Raw genomic sequence first — 22,523 nt, 5'->3', positions numbered from 1 at the left:
CACAATATCCTAATGGTTCTGTGATTATAGGTGCAGGCATGGTTGTGTGGCGAAGAAGTTTGCTTCCCAACCATTTGGCTTCAAGTTCAGTCCCACTATGTGGTACCTTGAGCAAGTGTCTTTTATATCTTCGGAGTTAACCAAAGCCTTGCAAGCAGATTTGGTGGACAGAAACCAAAAGAAGAGATATATATATATATATAAATATTTTGGAGATGTACTTGCATAACAAGTGATTTGATCTGAGATCGTGTGCTGAAACGAAAACAATTGCAGCATGGAAGGTGTTTGTAAGCCATTTAAGAAACACACAAAAGCCGTTCGATTCACTTCCACATTTAAGTTTAATTTGTCAAAATATTTTCGGCGCTTTAAGACCGTGACCTGTTCACTGACAAAAATCCGTGCTATATATATATATGCACACACACACACACATGCATGTAGATATCTAATATATTATTTATATACATGCGTGCACATGTATATTTAAACATATATAGACACATATATGCATGTTTGTGTGTGGTGTTTGTGGTGATTGTGTGTATATTCATATACACACACGTATGTAATATATCATCATCGTTAACGTCTGTCTTCCATGTTAGCATGGGTGGGATGGTATCACAAGAGCCAGCCAAGCCAAAGCCTGCACTAGACTTCTGTGACTGTTTTGGCAGGATCTTTACAGCTGGATGCCCTTCCTAACACCAACCACTCAGCAGAGTGGACTTATATATATCTTACACACATACACACACGCATGTATGTATGTATGTGTGTGTGTGTGGGAGAGTGTGTTTTTATTTATTTGTCTTGACATCACATTATGGCTGTAAATAAGCATCACTGTCATGTAAGTGGGGCTTTCTTTTCCAATTTTCTGTGGAAGAAGTTTGCCATTACCTTCTGCCGGAGCCACGTGGAGCTGGTCTGAGATTTGAACCCATGATCCTTCAACCACGAGTCCGCTGCTCTAACCACTAGGCCATGTGCCTCCTTATGTCCCAAATACCAGCTTAATAATGACAAAAGTAAAGACAGTGAGCTGTCAGAAATGTTAGCATGCCAGGCAAAATGCTTAGTGGCATTTCGTTTGTCTTTGCATTCTGGTTTCAAATTCCTCTGAGGTCAGCTTTGCTTTTCATCCTTTTGGAGTTGATAAAATAAGAACCAGTTGAACACTGTGGTCGATGTCATCAACTTACCTCCTCTCCTCTCCAAAATGACTGGCCTTGTGCTAAAACTTGAAACCAATAATAACAAAAGTAGTGCATTCCAACAAAAATACAGCAGAAGGGTTAATCAGTTCCATAAGTAATGACGGAAGTTATTAAGTAATTAGTAAAGTATTATTTCATTCGCTCATCACGTCATTTCCTTACTCTTTATTCTCTTCCGGTAGCTGGGTACTATAGTTATCCTCCACTCTCTTTTCCTCTTCAAGGATACAGGTAATTAATGCACTCAAAGTGAAATTCTATTATATCGTGTGTATGCAAAGGATTCTTTCTATTATCTGCAGACATGTTTTGATATGTATGCCTCATCGGCATAGCTTCAAGGATGATTATTATATCAAGATCTTTATTGTATATTTAAATCAAAGTTATTTTCTTCTAATTTGTGTATAGTTGACTTAAAATGGATATTCAGAAATTGATTAAATGAAGTGCAGCGAATACATAAATAGATATATTTATTTGTTAGTTCTGCAAACTGGACCTGTTCAACTCATCTAATTTTCTTTTTCTCATACCATTGTCTTTTCCTCTTCAGGGATACAAGGATATCTTACTATCAGAAAGGAGTGGTGGTGGGGAGGATAAGAAAGTTAATTGGTGAATAAATGATACAACAACATTTATATAATTAAATTATGGGAAAGACATAAACTTCATTCTGAATCATGAACAAGATGATGTACAAATTTGTACATCACTATTGTTGACTACGACTATGATCTGTCTTTGGCTGTTGGCTGTTGTTTTGAAATAGTACCTGGCCATGTGGCAGACAGAATACTCCTATTACATGTCAGTTACTGGATTGTAGGTAACCAAGTACAACATCAACTACCTGAAAGATTATTTCTTAAACACACACAAAAAGAAACAACAACATTTAATTCAAGAAATTAGATCAAGAAAACACTTCTCCTTCATGGTCTTTAGAAAACTGACCAATAGCTGTCTTTGAATTGAAGGAATTCTATCTTAGAATCTCCACACCACCACCACCACCACCACCACACCACTGCTTTAACCCTTTCGATACCAACCCAGCTGAAACTGACTCTGGCTCTGTAGTACAAAGGTCTTGTTTTCATAAGTCTTGAATTAAAATCTTCCACCAAACCTTAGTCACAATTTATGTTCCTAACACTGGCTGAATGATAACTAAGTTATTTTACTAAATTCTTTGTTATATTTAAAGTAATTGAAAGAAACACAGAGCATCTCAAAATAAATACAGTAATGAAAGGGTTAGTGTCTAATCAGATGGAATTTTGCTGAGGCAGATTTTCTGTAGCCAAATGTTGTTCCTGTTACTGACTCCTATGTTTCCAGGTAAGGTAATATTCCCCCATGATAATATATGTTTCTGAGGAAAATAGGAAATGGATGACACCACTTCTATGAGGGCGACAGTTGTTAACAACTGTTGTGCAATGTCAACACTAGGTGACATAAACACACACACACCCATGGATGCACACACACACATATACACATATATGCACTTGCATGCACACACATACACACACAACAGGATTCTTTTAGTTTCTTATTTCTTTACTACCCACAAGGGGCTAAACACAGAGGACAAACAAGGACAGACAAACGGATTGAGTCGATTATATCGACCCCAGTACGTAACTGGTACTTATTTAATCGACCCCGAAAGGATGAAAGGCAAAGTCGACCTCAGCGGAATTTGAACTCAGAATGTAGCAGCAGATGAAATACCGCTAAGCATTTCGCCCGGTGTGCTAACGATTCTGCCAGCTTGCCGCCTTTTAGTTTCTGTCTACAAAGTACATTGGCAAGGTTTTGGTCAACTCGGAGCTAAAGCAGACGACACTTAAGTACCACTGATTGGGACTGAAACTGAAACCATGTGGTTGGGCAGCAAGCTTCTTAACCACACGGCCATATCTGCACTTCAAGCCATGTCTACATTTCTTCTAGTTTGTAGCATACAAAACGGTCACAAAATAAAAGCTGTTTTAAATGGCTGTTGTGACAATGTAATGATTACTTTTATAGGAGTGGCTGTGTGGTAAGTAGCTTGCTAACCAACCACATGGTTCCGGGTTCAGTCCCACTGCGTGGCATCTTGGGCAAGTGTCTTCTGCTATAGCCCCGGGCTGACCAATGCCTTGTGAGTGGATTTGGTAGACGGAAACTGAAAGAAGCCTGTCGTATATATGTATGTATATATATATATATATATATATATATGTGTGTGTGTGTGTGTGTATATGTTTGTGTGTCTGTGTTTGTCCCCCTAGCATTGCTTGACAACCGATGCTAGTGTGTTTACGTCCCTGTCACTTAGCGGTTCGGCAAAAGAGACCGATAGAATAAGTACTGGGGGCTTACAAAGAATAAGTCCCGGGGTCGATTTGCTCGACTAAAAGGCGGTGCTCCAGCATGGCCGCAGTCAAATGACTGAAACAAGTAAAAAGTAAAGAGTATATATTAAGATTACTCACCTACCACCCACTTTTAGTAGTACTTCTTAATGAAAGTGTCTGTCAGATACTAGATCTGATTTATCAATATATGCTTCTTTGAAATTCATAGCTCTGTATATGTTCATTTGTATATTTGTATTTTTGTATTGGTTTGTTCTTTATTTAATTGCCTTCATTAAATAAAAGAATCAACATCATCATTCTAATTTAAGGTGGTGGCAAGTTGGCAAATTTGTCAGTAAGCTGGGTGAAATGCTTGCTGGCATTTCCTCTGTCTTTAGGTTTTGAATTCAAATTCTGCTGGGGTTGACTTTGCCTTTTTTTCTTTCAGGGTCAATAAAATAAGGACCAGTTGAGCACTGGATTTGATTTGATCGACTTTTCCTACCCTCCAAAATTTCAGGCCTTGTGCCTATCGTAGAAAGGATTATTCTTATTCTTATACAGCGGTGGTGCCCCAGCATGGCCGCAGCCTTCGGGCTAAAACATTTTTAAGGATTTAAGGATTATGAAGATGGTGAGCTGGCAGAATTGTTAGCACGCTGAGCGAAATGCTTAACGGTATTTCGTCTGCTGCTACGTTCTGAGTTCAAATTCCACCGGTGTCAACTTTATCTCTCATATTTTTGGGGTCGATTAAACAAGTACCAGATACAAACTGGGGTCAATGTAATTGAATTAATCCCTTCCTCCAAATTTGAGGCCTTGTGCTTCCAGTAGAAAGGATTATTATTATTATCATTATTATTATTATTATTATTATTAAGGCATTGAGCTGCATCTCTACATTCTGGCTGCCTTTCATCTTTTTGGAGTTGATGAAATAAATACCAGTTAAGCACTGGGGTCGATGTAATCGACTAGCCCCACTCCCCAAATTTCAGGCCTTGTGCCTATAATAGGAAAGATTATTAAGTTGGTTAGCTGGTAGAATCATTAGTGCGTCAGACAAAATGCTTAGTGATATTTCTTCTGTCTTTGGCTTCTAGGTTCAAATATTGCTGAGATTGACTTTGCCTTTCATCCTTTCAGGATCGATGAAATAAGGACCAGTTGAGCACTGGGGTCAGTTTAATCAACATACCCACTTCCCTAAAATTACTGGCTATTGTTGTTGTTGTTATCATTAAGGTAATGAATGGCAAACATGAATCAAAGATCAGTCAAAATGCCTGTGCTGTTTTTATTCTGAGTTCAAATCTTACCAGGACCAACTTTATATTATTTTTTCAAGCTTGATAAAATAAGTACAATAAAATAGTTACTTGTTTCAAATAACTATCTCTGTCTCTTGCAGGTGTTTAGTTCTGTGCTAATGTAGTAAATAGTGGCTTGACAGAATCATCAGAGAATCAGACAAATTGCCTTGCAGTATTTCGTTATGACCCTCTACATTGAAAGTTCAAGTCCCAAACCAAACAAGATGAAAGTCAAACTTTGGAGACATTTGAACTCAAAACATAAAATCGGACAAACTGCTGCTAAGCATTTCATCTGATGTGCTGACAATTCTGCCAGCTTTGTCTTTTATTTTTTTTTCAGGGATGATAAAAATGATTTACCGGTCAAATACTAGGGTTGATTTAAATCTTCCTGATAAATACATAGCCTTGTGCCTATGCTAAAAATTACTATTTATGTTATTACCGCAAGTTGCCGGTGGCATGTAAAAAGCACCAACCAATCGTGGCTGATGCCAGTGCTGCCTGACTGGCGTCCGTGTCAGTGACATGTAAAAAGTACCAACCGATCGTGGCCCTTTGCCAGCCTCCTCTGACTCCTGCGCCGGTGGCACGTAAAAAGCACCCACTACACTCACAGAGTGGTTGGCGCTAAGAAGGGCATCTAGCTGTAGAAACACTGCCAGATCAGACTGGAGCCTGGTGCAGCCTCCTGGCTTCCCAGACCCCAGTTGAATCGTCCAACCCATGCTAGCATGGAAAATGGGTGTTAAACGATGATGATGATGAAGATGATGATGATGAGGAGGGTAGATAGAAGAATCTACAAAGTGCCTGATGAAATGTAATGTGGCATTTAGTCACAATTTTTGTATTCAGAGATCAAAGGCTATTGATGTTGATTTCGTCATTCATCCTGTTATGGTTGATAAAATAAGTACCAGTAATATACTGAAAATTGATTTCAATTAAATTTGTCCTTCTTGCATAAAGAAATTTGTGACTTTGTGCCAGTGTAAGAAATTAATATTATCACCACCCAGCCAACTCTGTAAAGTGGTTGATGTTAGGAAGGGCATCCAACCTTGGAAACCATTCCAAAACAGACCTCACCTGTGCTGGTACCATGTACAAAGTACCTAGTCCTCTCTGTAAAGTGGAAGGGCATTAGGAAAATCTTGGTGCAGTCTTCTGCCTGGTCAGCTTCTGTCAAACCATCCAACCCATGCCAGCATGGAAGACAGATATTAATTGATGATGATGATGATGTTAATTAATATTATTGTATTTTTTTTTGTAGTTATGCATCTATGAAAGAGAATTTTAAAAAGCAACTAAAATACCAGGGTCATCTGTACAGGTCAGTATATCTAACTCATTTACCTTGTATTTTGTTTACTTGACTAATAAATATCCAGTTTTCTTGACCAGAACTTTGTGAAGCAAAAATTTGGTCAACAAAAAGAAACTGTGTGTATGTGTGTGTGTATATATGAGTTTACCTATGTTTGTGTTTGTGTCTAATGATGTAAACCTATACAGCTGTTTCTCTCTTTGTTAAATTACATATTTGGATATCTACATTGATACAGTATGCCAGTCACTTCTCTTTTAAATGTATAAATTAAGGAATGAAACAGCAATGTTTGGTCACATAAGGAGTAACTTTCTGTTGTATTTTTGCTTTATAGATTGAAAGGAATATTTAATATTTTACATTAATGTAAAGCAGCAAGCCAGCAAAATCGTTTAACATGCTAGGTGAAATGCTTAGTGGTATTTCATCTGCCGTTACATTCTGAGTTCAAATTCTGCTGAGGTCGACTTTGCCTTTCATCCTTTCGGGGTCGATAAATTAGTACCAGTTACACACTGGGGTCAATGTAATCGACTTAATCCGTTTGTTTGTCCTTGTTTGTCCCCTCTGTGTGTAGCTCCTTGCGGGCAGTAAAGAAATAGGTATTTCATCTATCTTACAATTCTTAGTTCAAATGCTGCTGAGGTCAACTTTACCTTTCATCCTTTCAGGGTTGATAAAATAAGTACCTGTTGAGCTCTGGAGTGGATGTAATCAATTTACCCCTCCCTTGAAATTACTGGAGATGACAATGGTCTGTGATTTGTGGTGGGTTGGTATGTTGGAGCAGATTCTGCAAACATGGAATGGCAGAGATAAAAGTCATGATATGTGCCTATATAGATGTGTGTGTGTGTATGTGTTGTATGATGAAGCATGAATGTCTTGAGAGAAAAATTGGGCATAAGAGGCATCAGATGTGGTGTGCAAGAGAGACGAATGCACTGGTATGGTCATGTGATGCATATGGATGGGAACAACTGTGTAAAGAAGTGCCAATCTGTAACTGTGGAGGGAACCTGTGGAAGAGGTAAACCCAGGAAGAAATGGGACATGGTGAAGCATGATCTTGGAATATTGGGCCAATTGAAGGTGATGATTAGTGACCAAGACTTTTGGCGATATGCTATGCTTGAGAAGACTCATCAAGTCAAGTGAAATAATAGTGATGGTCATTGCTGGTGTCATGTAAATGGCACCCATGCTGGTGGTATGTAAAAAGAACCCATTACACTCCCAGAGTAGCTGGGGTTATGAAGGGCATCTAGCTGTAGCTACCATGCCAAATCAGACTGGAACCTGGTGCAGTCCTCTGGCTTTCTAGTTCCAGGCAAATCATCTAACCCATGTGAACATGGAAAACAGACATTAAATGATGATGATGATCTTTATCTCATCTATAGGAAACACTTGTCCTTCCATTATACTTTAACTGTTCGTCACCTAGCATGAAGCTACTTCATGTCTCTCAGATACTTTCCTGCTTAGTTGAAGGTTTTTTTTTTTTGTTTTCCTTTGTCTTGCAAATTGCTTGGTGATCTAACTACTGCTGGTGTCATGATAAAAAGCACCCAGTACATGTTGTAAAGTGCTTGGTATAAACAAGAACATCCAGCCATAGAAACCATGCTAGAGTTGACATTGGGGTTTGATACAATCCTGCCAGCTATTGGATCCTGTCAACTTGTCCAATGAATACCAGCATAGAAAATGGACATTAAATGATGATGAGGTCGATGATGATAATGTGTATGTATATGTGCACTATATATGTGTATATATACACCCCCACACATGCACATGTTAGAAAAGGAGTTAAATATATATATATATATATATATATATGCACAGCAGTATTGTATTGTTTTGGTGTTTGCATAATGGACCATCCCACTGCTTCTATTTAATTTCATTCATACCTTATACATTGTTATTGAGTGTACTTTATTTTATCATATCATGTTGTCATTCATTAAAAATATGTGTATATATATACGCACAAACACTCATACATACATACACACACACACACACACATTTTACACTAGCTATATTCTGAGTTCATTGTCTTTTGTATATTATAGCAAATGATGACATATTAATATCCTCCATACAGAGAGGAAAAAAATACATATAATTGTGATTAATGGTGATTCATTCTATTAGTGAGGGAGACATTTATTTCATAAACAATCAATGCAACTGTATCTTGAATCATCGATGTTGATAGCTTTAAGCAGTAATCTTCTTTCTGACGTCTTGTTGTTCCTGTCTGCTCCGCTCGGTTGTTATTAATACTCTTTTATGATATGTCATGTCAGAGATATTTCCTTTGTTTTGTTGGGTTTTTTTTTTGTTTTTGTTTTGTTTTGTTGTAATCATGTAATTATTATCCTCATCATCATCTTTTCCCTTCTTAATGTGATGATCATCCTTCTCATTACCACGGTCGACATCATAAATATCATCACTCCAAAAATAATGATGATGATGATGATTATGATAATAATAATAATATAATAATAATAATACCAGTGATTGTAGGAGCACTTGAAAAGATAAAAAAACAAACTGAAAATTATTTAACACACACACACACACACACACACACTGTTTTATTATATAAGTTGAAATATTTAATTTTGAAGAACTCCAATGGATCGGGCAAGATGTTGCCAGCCTGTAATTACATAACACAAAAAAAATTAAATATGAAATGTAAATTGAAAACAGCTTCTGATTGAATTTTGAATTCCAGTTCAATATGAATTTGTAGATAATCCTCTTTCTCTCTTCAGTTCCACAATAGCCTGTCCTTGTCATCACTTTGGCAGCAGCTGTTATTGTCATCCTAATCTTCTTCAATTATTTACAAACAATGATTTTTTTTCAATGATAGAATACTTATATCTACAAATCTATGTTTATTTTGGTTTTCTCTATAATTAGGTGTGAGATTCCTCTCCCCCATAGAATGGATGTTAGTCTAACACTTGTAACTTTCTTACAAGATGTATCCATCTTGGCAGTCCAGCCACAAGTTTTTACAGAGTAGCTGTCGCAGAAGAAAAGAAAGAAAACCTAATCCCTCGGCCAAGCCATGTCAAGACAGTGTGGTGGTGTAGGCTCATCAAACCATTATGATCTTGAGTTCACATTCTTGGACCATGATTTATTGGAGAGGACATTGTTGAGGCCTTGATCCTGCAATGGTCTGATCATTGGCAGTCCACTCCAATCTGATCCAACTGTTACTTATAATGATTAATTGTATTTGTGCAGCACTTACTTAACCCTTTAACATTCACACTATTCTGTCAAATGTAATGCTTAATTTATTCACATTGTTTTGAATTAATTACACATTATCTTGTAGCTTTGAGATTTTGATGATGTAATTGTTTGAATTCTAAGGAGTTAACCCATTAAAAGTTTTGGTTACAAATGTGAACAGATGACTTCTCTGGTGGTCTTGTGGTACTATAATAAACTCACTATTCCACCCTCACAAAATTCAAACAATCCCATATTTTAGTTTTGTTAATAATCATAAATTTTTCTCTCTTCTTCAGTGAATTTTCATCAATAGCTTCGGACATTCCATATTTTTTGACTCCACAGTATTATGATCCTAACAGTAATTCTGATCATCTACATTTAATCATCTGTGTCCATGGTTTGGATGGTAAGTTAATACATCTTTCATAATCTTTGTTAAGTAGTCTTTGATAATCAACTGTAATGTGATTTAAAGATTTTTTCCCTTCTAAATTTCTCTAGTTTTTTTAACTCTCTTATTGCTTTATTGTTGATTTATCAATCCAGACTAAGATAAGTCATAGATAAAATGATAATTGGATGGAATGCTAGCTAAATATTATATTAAACATGTTTTTTAGACTATCAGTAAATTCTATAATTCATTGAATTGTTGCAGTGACACAAAAAAAAGAATAATCTACCCTAGGTATATACTGTATATTTTTATCCAGGAAGGATTTGAACATCATACAATGGGATTCAAAAGCAGTTGTTAGTTGTAGTCTTCTCTCGTTGTCTTGGTCATAAAACATCAGTAACATGATCTCAACCTGATCCTTCATTTTGTGGTCCTGCATCATATTATTTTCTACTCTAGGCACAAGGCCAGAAATTTTGGGGATGGGGCCAGTCGATTAGATCGATCCCAGTATGCAGCTGGTACTTAATTTACCGACCCTGAAAGGATGAAAGGCAAAGTTGACCGTGGCAGAATTTGAACTCAGAATGTAAAGACAGATGAAATACCACTAAGCATTTCGCTTGGCATGCTAACGTTTCTGCCAGCTCGCCACCTGGCTCGTATCAACTGAGAAAAATGTGATTCTAAATCCAGTCAATAGAGCATATGGGATATTTTCTAGAATATTATTAGCATGTTCTGGAAGAACATATCAAACTACGTTTTAAAGTTGATTTGTTCACAATAAAATGGATTCTGTCAAATTGTTGATTTATGTAATGTACTCTGCTGTATTAGGATTTAACCATTTAGGTTTATTAAAATAAGCTTCCATAAGGTATTAATATTGATTTAATTGATTCTGTTCCTTTGTACTTGGTCATAAGAAATCCTTATCATTTACATAGCAATAGTAGCATTAAAATTTAAAATTGCCATTCTTTTTCCAGGAAATAATACAAAACTATCAAAATTGCAATGACATTATGACAGAGTATAATTTTTCTGATATTTAGGTAACAGTTCTGATTTACGATTGGTTCGTACATATATCGAAATGGCTCTACCTGGACATCGGATAGAATTTGTTATGTCAGAGCGCAATCAAGTAAGACTCGTTTTGTTTTATATCAGTTCCTTCATTTATCATATAATTACATAAGTATGGCTGTGTGGTAATAATTTTGTTTACCATCCACATGCTTCTGGGTTCAGTCCCACTGTATGGCACCTGGGAAGTGTCTTCTACTACAGCCCTGTGTTGAGCAAAGCTTTGTGAGTGGAATTAGTTGACAGAAACTGAAAGGAGCCTGCCATGGATGTATGTGTGTTTGTGTTTGATTTGACATTGTGTGATAGTTGTAAAATGATTGTCACTCTCATGCAATGCATGACATTATTCATTTCCAATATTCTGTGTGAACATGTCTGGCCATGGGTAAATATTACCTTGCTTGGAAACAGGTATAGGTTGGTAACAGGAAGAGTATCTTGTCATAGAAAATCCACCTAGTAAACTCTGTCTGACTCATGCAAGCATGGAAAAGTGAACATTAAAATGATGATGATGATTTGTATAACTCAGTGGTTCCCAAACTATGAGTCGCGACCCACAGATGGGTTGCGAACAGAATCTTAGTGGGTCGCAAAAAGTTATAAAATTACGCATTAGCTTTGATTAACTGCTGTCTATCAAGATACTCAGTAGAGTTAAGTGGGTCATCATAAACTGGTGTGATAAATAGTGGGTCACAACTCTAAAAAGTTTGGGAACCACTGGTATAACTGACAAAAGCGTTATCATTTAAAAAACAGCATTTATTTAATGAGACACTCTATCAAGATGAAGAGTTTTTTTTTTTTCGGATCACAAAATCTTGAAAAGAAAAAATTATATAATCTGGTTTATCACATTTGGTTTGCTACTCTTAAAATGTGTCTATCAGGGCTAAACACCATTACTAATAGCAACTTAGACAATGAAAGACATACATATAATGTAGTTGGCGCATGGCTCAGCGGCTAGAGCGTCGAACTCACAATCATGAGGTAGTGATTTCGATACCCAGACTGGGCTGTGTGTTGTGTTCTTGAGCAAGACACTTTATTTCACGTTGCTGCAGTTCATTCAGCTGTAGAAATGAGTTGTAACGTCACAGGTGCCAAGCTGTATCAGCCTTTGCCTTTCCCTTGGATAACATCAGTGGTATGGAGAGAGGAGGATGGTATGTATGGGTGACTGCTGGTCTTCTGTAAGCAACCTTGCCCGGACTTGTGCTTCAGAGGGTAACTTTCTAGATGCAGTCTCATGGTCATTCATGACTTTAGGGGGTCTTTATCCTTTAGCCTAAACACATGACATATCCTTTAGCCTAAACACATGACGTATCCTTTAGCCTAAACACTACACCATATGCCCACGGGCATATGGCGTAGTGGTTAAGGCTGGAGGGTATATTGGTTGAAACGTTGATGAAGGCTGGAAGGTATATCAGCCGAAACGTGTTAACAACAAACAAGATGAGCACAAATATCCATATGATGTAAATAATGTACCAGGGACTTAATAAATGTAATGAAAAAGCAAAAAATAAAGTTACTACTTGTTAGACTTTATATTACAGTTGTTTTTTAAAATAGCTTCAGGAGTTTCTTAAGTATTAATTTGTCTTAATCCATCTCAAACAGACTTTTAGAAACATAAATAAATTAATGTTATTTGTAAAGTTCATTATTATTCTAGTGTTGGCTTCCATATAATGCTATTGTCTACGACTTTTACAGACAGACACATTCGCTGATTTTGAGTTGATGACAACAAGATTAGTGAATGAAATTCTTTGCTATGTCCACATGTATGATTTACGGCCACCATCCAGAATCAGGTAATAATTAAACATTTCTACACAAGTTTCACATCTATTCAGATTTTATTTTTTTTTTCCTTTTGATACATTCGTTAACCCTTTGCCTGTCCAAAGCAGTTTCATGAGTTCATCTTAACCTTTTAGTATTTAATTTACTCTATCAAATGTAAGCTTAATTATTCACATTGTTTTAAATTAATCAGGCATTGTCTTGTAATTTCAAGATTTCAGTGATAGGCGCAGGAGTGGTTGTGTGGTAAGAAGCTTGCTTACCAACCACATGGTTCCGGATTCAGTCCCACTGCGTGGCATCTTGGGCAAGTGTCTTTTGCTATAGCCCCAGGCCGACCAAAGCTTGTGAGTGGATTTGGTAGACGGAAACTGAAAGAAGCCTGTCGTATATATGTATATATATACATGTATGTGTGTGTATATGTTTGTGTGTCTGTGTTTGTCCCCCTAGCATTGCTTGACAACCGATGCTGGTGTGTTTATGTCCCTGTCACTTAGCGGTTCAGCAAAAGAGACCAATAGAATAAGTACTGGGCTTACAAAGAATAAGTCCCGGGGTCGAGTTGCTCGACTAAAGGCGGTGCTCCAGCATGGCCACAGTCAAATGACTGAAACAAGAGAAAGAGAGAAATATAATTGTTTAGTTTTAGAAAAACACTGTGGGGTAATTGTAAGAGGCAGGTAGAATATTTGGGTTGGGTATGATAGATTTAAATGCTAAAGAAATAGACCCTGCTATGTTTATTTACCGACTTTCTGGTAGTCCTTGTTTCACACATTCTGAGTAATCTAAAGCTCTCCTTTCATAAGTCACAAGTTACTTTGGTGGTTGGAGAAAAAATAATAAAAAAGGGTGTGTATTTCATATGTGATGCATGAATACCAGGGTAATATATCCTTTGTGTCACATGTGATACACAGAACAAAGAAAAGGTCAAGAATGTGTATTACGTCTCTGTTAAAACTGTTAATAACCTCAGCGCACTGATATCCTGGATTGTACTGAGAGAAGAACCACTTGGCTGAATGGACCCATTCCAGTCTCTGGCCCACAGGTCTGCTGTCTTCTCTCCGTGTTTTCTGTTGCTACTATAATGACCTCTGCTCTTTGGTGCTGGTTGGTCATATACCCCCAGCACTCTTGTATTCCCAGCTCACTCATCTCTCCACCTCTCAGCATCCTTGGTGCATCCAGCCACCCTTCCTCACACTAGGCATTACATCCAATCCTTTATCCCCAGAACATTAAATCTTCTGGAATCTCCTCCTGATTCATGACTCTCCTTCTTGAGTGGATGGGTGGGGTGTGTGGTGTAAGCGAGAGAATCGAAATAAAGGCACCTACCTTCTCTTCGCTCAGATGGAGACCCTTCAACGGTAACGATCCTTCAACACAGCCCAACCCGAACGCTAGAGAGAGCAGCTGCTTCACCCAACCTTAACAACGTGATGACCTGTCTTAGCCCCTCGGCGACCTGACTCGAAAAGGCAGAATCCCCCGCTCGCTGCGCGCGCGTCACGGCTGCCCCTTCCAGTCAACCCCAAGTTCCGGTCAGCTCCCCAGCTGCTGACGTCATCCCACAGGGGGGATCGACCTATGACAATTTAAATGAAGCATTAATGATATCAGTCTCCTCAATCTTGGCAGTTCTGTAAGGGTTGTGGTCTCTAGCCCTTTCCCTTCTTCCAGGCTTAACAAATAAAAAAAGAAAAAAGAACTGAGAGAGAGAAATAGTTAAACCGTCACAATTAAGAGAATCTTAGTTTAGGAGTCTCTTCACATGTCTTTGTAGTGGGTTTTGGGAGTGAAGTTAAAATATGTACCAGTAATCTGCTAAGGTTTACCCAGTTACATAAGGGCTGACCCGCACCCCATGAATAGTCAAAAGAAGGTCGTATTCAAATAATCAATGGAATAAGGGAGAAGTGCAAAAAATTTTATTGCTTTTTTTATTGAGTGTTAACATTCATCTTGTCATTGTCACCTCCTCCCCCACCACCAGTCCCTTGTCATTGTTCGTCCATCATCATATATCTCATTCATGCTGTGTCACTATCATTTTGTCATAAAGCTGTTGTTTTCCATAATCATATATCATTGTCAGTATTATTGTTTGCTTCTGTTCTCAGTCTCATTACTATAGTGAGGAGGAGGAGGAGGAGTATGCTCACCTCCCCGAACACCACCAGAAATTATAACTGCTAAAAATTGCAGTCAAAATCCCCCTCCCCCCAAAAAAAATAAACACACACAAACATTTTGCCATCTTGAAAAAGGAAACAACACATTAGATATTGTCTCATCTAACCATAAAAAGACATGATGGTCACAACTAGATTACCTTTGATTGGGATTAACCATATTTGTCATAATGATCTGTGGATCACATCTGATTAATTGACTACCTGTGTACCATAGGTATGCATAGTCTGTGGATAACTTTTATTAGAATTATTATTGTCTAACTGTGAATATGAAATGCTATTCTTTAAATGCATCTACTTGGGAAAACTAGATCAATATCAATGTGATGTTTGTTCTGTGACAGGTGTTTGACTAGGAGCAGTCAGGGGCTCAATCCCCTCCGTTAATTATTTCTTGCTATCTCCACCTGCAACAGAATGTACACCAACAAGAGATGGTTGCATGAGTCTATGTTATTGGGTATACCTCATGTTAGGCTCCTCAGCCATACTTTTCCATCTATGGGTCCTATCTGTGGTTTAAATAGATTTTCGTAAGGGTAGATTGAGCTCCTTAGCTGCAGTGAAAGTAGTCAATGTTGGAGAAGAACTCTAAAATTAATACCCTCTTTCAACATGCTCTAAGCCAGCACACAAGAGTATGGCTAATGAAACTAACATGAAGTAAGTCCAATAACACTGACAAGTCATTTAACCCCTTGGGGGTTGTTAGGTCACTGTAGCCATGCAGCATATCTAGGACAAGAAAGCCTAGCAGAGCCCATCCCTCTCCAGGCTAAACTCATTTTTACAGCTGAGTGGACTGGAGCAATGTGAAATGAAGTGTTTTGCTCAAGAACACAACGGTCCAGGGATTGAAATCACAGTTTTATAGTTGTGAGTCCAACGCCCTAACCACTAAGCCGTGTGCCTCCACTCAACATAGATTCATACTATGAAAGCAACTATTTCATGCTGGGGCACATTCTGTTGCAAGTAGAGATAATGGGAAATGATGGACGGAATCAAACACCTGTCACAGAATGAACATCACATTGTTCCAGGTCATAATGGATCTGGAATTAATCGGGATTAAGGGGTGATTCCACATTTCCCACTGCTCTAAAGCTCCCAAACTGGAGTCTCACTACTGGATGTTGTTTAAACCTTTGGAGATGGAACCTCATTTGGAATTTCAGTGCCAAGGAGATGGAGTCTCATTTGGAGCTTCAGTGCCAAAAAGACAGAGCCCTTTTCACAAGCCCTACAGAGGGAATGCGCTTATTTTTTTTTTTAATTATAAAAAATAAAGTAATTACTTTACATAAATAAAACTATTAGCTGTTCCTTCTAGCATGAAAGGAATCCTAAGAAGGATACCTCTTATGTGTTTAAATGTACACTGTATTTATATATATATAAAACTATGTATACATTCTTGTAGGAAATTGAGTGAACTAATACAGTCTTCTTTGTCATTCGACTTTTCAGCCAATAGATTGGCCCTGTCATCTCCTAAGGGTTACTGTCATACCCAGCATATGTTACTGAGCTTCTTTACATTTTCCTATCGAAGTCGGATGTAGAGGGTTTGTTGGACACAGCATGAGACGACTGTTGTTATTGTTAGGCCTAACTCATCGTAAAGTCAATATCACTATGACTGATATCCAATCTACAGTGGAGAAGGCTAGCCACTGGATTTGGCTAAAAAGAGATGATGAGTGATGGCTAGAAGTATATTGAGTTCTTCATAACCAGCTGATCTAGCAAGCGGGGCCTCACATCAGTGAGGGGGGGCCAGTGCGCATTGATGCCGTCGAGTGGTAGGCCCCGAAACGGCGCGCATTCTCTCCTGATGACCCCATACACTTGCTAGCTTCCGGTATATGGAGCTTTTAACTGGTAGCACTTGCATGTGCAAGTTGTTTGCAAGACAACATTAGGGAAACATTTTTGAAGATGACAAAAACCATTATCTTTAGCTTTTAGTATACTGATCTCTTTTTCGTTTAGCCTCCTGTATGTCTTTTAGTTTCTCTTACTCATTGTGTCCCAGCCCTTGGTGGAATACCACCTTCATACGTAGGTCCTTATTTGTACTTTATTAAAGCATCAGACACACGAGCCAGTAAGGGAGCTTCAATGTAGTTGCTAAAACTGCTAGAAACAGTAGCTATACTAAACTCTCTTCATGCTTATTGTTTTAAGATTTAAAAAAAAGAGGGACACATTAGATAATGTGGTCCTACTTACACTGTACCTGATGAGATATTCACAGTCAAACCACCTTTGTCAGAGATCTACTCAATCAGACCTAGCCTTGGGCTAAACAACATCAAAGGTCGATCCTCTATCATAATAGGGAAGTTTCTATTAAATCAGGACTAACGTAAGACTAAACAGTGACATCTAAACCATTTATCAAGATATATTATTAAAATGACATTTGAAATAATAAAAAAAAAAAGCAACCCAAATGTCTGTTGTTGGTGATATATGTGATGTTTCATTGTTTTTTTTTTTTATTTTCTTCATTTCTTTTTTACAGTTTTATTGGTCACTCTTTAGGAAATATCATCATCCGTTCTGCCTTGTCTCGATCTGACATTTCGCATCTTCTTCCCATGATGCACACATTCCTTTCCTTATCTGGCCCACACTTAGGCACCCTGTACAATAGCAGTGGACTGGTCAACATGGGTAAGTGACATTTCAAACAAACTCTAGTTTCATTCTGTCTCAGTCCCACTGCATAGTGTCTTGGGCAAATGCCTTCAACAATAGCCTTGGGTTCAACCAAAGCCTTATCAGTGGATTTGATAGACAAAAACTGAAAGAAGTCCATTGTATATGTGTACATATGTGTGAGAGAGTGTGTGTGTGTGTGTGTGCACCTCTTTGCTTGACATTGTGCCATAGTTGTAAATGAGTGTCACCGTTATACAAGTGGTGTCTTTAGTTTCCAATCTTCTGTGAAAATGTCCATTCATAGGAAAATATTACCTTGTTTGAAAACAAGTGAGGGTTGGCAACAAGAAGGGCATCTGACTGTAGAAATTCTGCCTCAATAAATTCTATGAGACCCATGCAGGCATGCAAAAGTGGGTGTTAAAATAGTGATGGTGATGATGTATGTGTGTGTGTGTGTATATATATATATATATATATACATACACACACATTGCTGTTTACCCTCAGGAAACATTTCCAGCTGGCTATATGACACAATACCTGTGTCCTTATATATATATATATATCTTTTATCTTTTACTTTTTTCGCCAGAGCAGCCAACTGGCTTCCGTGCCGGTGGCACATAAAAGGGCACCATTTGAGCGTGATCGTTACCAACGTCGCCTTACTGCCACCTGTGCTGGTGGCATGTGTAAAAAGATTCGTGCGAGGTCATTGCCAGTACCGCCTGACTGGTCCCTGTGCCGGTGGCATGTAAAAAGCACCCACTACACTCTTGGAGTGGTTGGCGTTAGGAAGGGCATCCAGCTGTAGAAACTCTGCCAAATCAAGATTGGAGCCTGGTGCAGCCATCTGGTTCGTCAGCCCTCAGTCAAAATCGTCCAACCCATGCTAGTATGGAAAGCAGACGTTAAATGATGACGATGATGAGACTGTGGCCATGCTGGGTCAATTCATTTGTAGTCGAATGAATCGACATCAGTACTTATTTTTTAAACCTGGTGCTTATTTTATTGGTCTCTTTTGCCAAACCGCTAAGTTATGGGTACACAGACACACTAATGCTGGTTGTCAAGCAGTGATGGGGGGAACAAACACACATAGACATACTTATATATGTACGACAGGCTTCATTCAGTATCTGTCTACCAAATTTACTCACAAGGCTTTGGATGGCCCAAGGCTATAGTAGAATACACTTGCGCAAGGTGTCCCACAATGGGGCTGAACCTGAAAGCAAGCATCTTACCACACAGCCACACCTGCACATATGTATGTACGTATGTGTATATATATATATATAATATATATATATATATATATAATATATATATATAAAGAAGAGAGAGAGAGAGAGATACACATGCATGCATGCAGACTGTTTAGTTGACATAGACAAATGGTTTAACTTCATTTGTTACAGCACTTATGACTGTAATCCTTCAGTATGTTTCACAGTCTGGGAAAGAAAGATTAGTGGAGAAATGTGTAGGGCAGTGTTCAGGAAATGAGACAAAAGTAGGGATGATAGTAGAAGTAGTGTTATGTTAGTGAATTAAGTATTAGAATCCTATGCAATTTGGTTGTTATTCTGAAAATGTATGATTCGGCTTATATTTTGTAGAGTTTAAATTGCTTTGTGTAAGGAAGACGTTTTCTTGGCATCTATTTCTGATGAAGATTAGGGAAAGTATTAAATATAAACTAAAGTATAGTAAAACCAAATACAGTTTGGTAAAGGAAAGGGACATGGAATTTAATGGATTTAGTTGAATGTGACAATTCAGATGAGCAATACCTGGTGTGGTAGATGAGGCAGAGAGAAACTTCATCCATTACTCCAGATTGTATGCTTTGATCTTTTAGTAGAGAATACTAGCAAGTTCATTTGTAGAAAGTGGTGCATAATTTAAGTTCAATCAGTAAGCTTGTTGCTTTTTTTGTTTCAAATATCTGCTTGTATTGGCTTATATAATTTTACATTGAAACCTTTAGCTTTATAGTGAGTCAGTGCTTGTGAAATGCAAGGTGGATCCAGGTTTTGTGAAATGATGTCAGCTACTGACAAATGAAACATATGACTCGGAAGAGGACATCTAACATTTTTGATACAATCTTAGCTGTATGGATAATATAGAGCATTCTTCAAGGGATGTTTAATCCTAGAAGAGTCTTGAAGTTTGATGTAAAAGTAGAAAATTGTAAATTTTAAGTTATTAATGTTTCATTATTGATCATGTTTCTCAATATTTTAGGAATGTGGGTAATACAAAAATGGAAGAAATCTGGATCGTTATTACAGTTGTCCATGAAAGACCATTCAGATTTGAGACAGTGCTTTCTTTACAAACTCAGCCAGAAATCTGGTAAATTGCTTTAAATTGTTTTAAAATTTGTTGTATTTGTGTTAATGTTTAATACTGAAACTTCAGATAATTTCCTAAATTTGGAGAAAAATAGATGAAGTTAGAAGTCATATGCAAATGATTCAGCATATGTGTCGTCATCATCATCATCATCGTCATTGTTATTGTTGAGTCTTCTTCAAATATGTTTCATTTCAATCTTTAAAATTCATGCAATTGTTTGGTGTATGAAAAATAAAATGACTTACAATCATCTGATATTAGAAGTTTGAATACTTTTGTAAAGGAATTTGTTAAAATTGGATTTGCTACTTAATCTCTCGAAAACAACAGAAAGAGGAAGATATAAAAAGTGGAATGTGATATTGAGTTGATTTATCAAAAACTAAATTAAAATGTTTTGGGTATCACAAGGGCCAGTTGGTGAAAGGTCATCAAGTTGGCTGTGGAGACAACAGAGATTGGTGCTGTTGATCAGAAGATGCAAGCCTCAAACTGGGTCTTGATCGACGCCGGTTGGATTTACCCGGGTGAGGTTGTCTGAGACTGAAACACCCAAAACACTTAATGACCCGAAGAAACACCACAGATGGTGTGTCTAGGTGCATCAAAGGATGATGTATGAAAAAACTAAATTAAATTTTGCTGCATGTTTTTTATAACTTGCTCACTCCCTTTTATTATTGTTTAGTAAGACATTTTTTTTCACTTTATTCGAAAATTGAAGTCACAGAAGACTGAGTTGGATGAGATTTAACTTCAAATTGAAATCCCCACCCTTTGTTTTGATTAGAATTGAATTAAATGAAAGTTTGTACTATTTGTTTTAAATCTTTTTTTTTGTTTTGTTTTTTTTTTTTTGCAATTAATAATCACTTGATTATATTTATTAGCAGGCTTAGAATCTTTCAAGAATATATTGCTGGTTGGTTCATCTCAAGATCGCTATGTTCCTTTCCATTCTTCAAGAGTAGAAATTTGCAAAGCTGCACAAAGAGACACATCCACACTTGGTTAGTTCGTCTAATTGATTTTTTTTTATTGGCATAAATTAGTAACAGTTGATGATTTAATATTATCGAGTATTTATGTTCTGCATTTTATGCAGAAAGAAGCCTTGATTATGGCTTGTGATAAGTGTGTGTGTGTGTGTATTATAATTATGTGGTAAAATGTTCTCCATATTTAAAAGGTGGTCTGGGTTTGATTCCTATTCAGTGGTGGTGGTGGGGATGTTGTGATCCCAGGACTCAAGACTGTTGTGTTCAGGGAGGACTTTATTTACTTTTTTTATATTACCCATGATCTTCACAACCTGAACTACTTCACTAAAGACATAGCAATGTCATCGAATGAGTGATTATTATAAAGAATTCAGAGAACCTCACTAGACATATGTGATTGAAAACATACCCCTCTGTGTTTATAGAAGTAGATACAGCCACTGAACAATAGAAGAACATGCAGATGCTCCTACCTCCAAGATTAAAGACCTTAAAAACCTAGAAAGCCTTAAACTTTACATTCTTGAATTAAATTTTACATTACTGTCTTGATTCCTTGAAGTGAAATGAAGTGTTTTGCTCAAGAACAGAATGCACTGTCCAATCTGAGAATCAAAACTGATTTTGCTTTTGTAAATGCAACATCCTCCAGAACAAGCTTAAAACTGGCGCTAAAACTGCTAAGCATCCTCCAAAATACTGATTTTCGTTTTTAATAAGACTAAACATTTTTATGGGTTAGACAGTAGCTTATACATGCAATTGTTCAGTAATGGCATAACAAGTGACTTTATGGATGCTAGCTCACAGATCTGTTACAGCATTAATAAGGAAGCACAAGATACATTGTAACAGAATATTAATAGAGAAGAAAAATAAAGAGGCGCAGGAGTGGCTGTGTGATAAGTAGCTTGCGAACCAGCCACATGGTTCTGGGTTCAGTCCCACTGCGTGGCATCTTGGGCAAGTGTCTTCTGCTATAGCCTCGGGCCGACCAAAGCTTTGTGAGTGGATTTGGTAGACGGAAACTGAAAGAAGCCTGTCGTATATATGTATATATATATATATATATATATGTATGTGTGTGTTTATGTTTGTGTGTCTGTGTTTGTCCCTCTAGCATTGCTTGACAACCAATGCTGGTGTGTTTATGTCCCCGTAACTTAGCGGTTCAGCAAAAGAGACCAATAGAATAAGTACTGGGCTTACAACGAATAAGTCCCGTGGTCGATTTGCTCGACTAAAGGCGGTGCTCCAGCATGGCCGCAGTCAAATGACTGAAACAAGTAAAAGAGTAAACAATAAAACCAGTAAAATTTAAAATTAACTACAGAATAGGACCACTAGTATTTATCTTAATCAAGGATCATAAAAATAACTGCTAACTCTAAATATAGATTGATAAACCCTAAATCTAAATCTGAGATAAGGTA

The 22,523-nt window shown here is 37.4% G+C and overlaps 1 protein-coding gene across 12 annotated transcripts in view; it reads left to right on the top strand.

Annotated features, from left to right (window-relative positions):
* LOC115213792 (protein FAM135A) overlaps nt 1-22,523 on the top strand; it is a 299,236-nt gene that overhangs the window by 273,258 nt on the left and 3,455 nt on the right. For 10 of the 12 annotated variants that reach the window (XM_036504966.1, XM_036504965.1, XM_036504963.1 and 7 more), the window contains 7 exons: nt 6,185-6,244; nt 9,814-9,926; nt 10,979-11,070; nt 12,747-12,847; nt 17,577-17,728; nt 19,976-20,086; nt 20,980-21,099. In XM_036504966.1, coding sequence (XP_036360859.1) covers nt 6,185-6,244; nt 9,814-9,926; nt 10,979-11,070; nt 12,747-12,847; nt 17,577-17,728; nt 19,976-20,086; nt 20,980-21,099 — 749 coding nt within the window. The remainder of the gene's footprint in view (nt 1-6,184; nt 6,245-9,813; nt 9,927-10,978; nt 11,071-12,746; nt 12,848-17,576; nt 17,729-19,975; nt 20,087-20,979; nt 21,100-22,523) is intronic. The other 2 variants (XM_036504971.1, XM_036504962.1) reach the window with 1 other exon arrangement.

Source organism: Octopus sinensis, linkage group LG7 (assembly GCF_006345805.1).
Source record: "Octopus sinensis linkage group LG7, ASM634580v1, whole genome shotgun sequence".
NCBI classification, from domain to species: Eukaryota; Metazoa; Mollusca; class Cephalopoda; order Octopoda; family Octopodidae; genus Octopus; species Octopus sinensis.
Note: the sequence above shows the minus strand (reverse complement) of the source record. Positions and strands in the feature narration are given on the sequence as shown.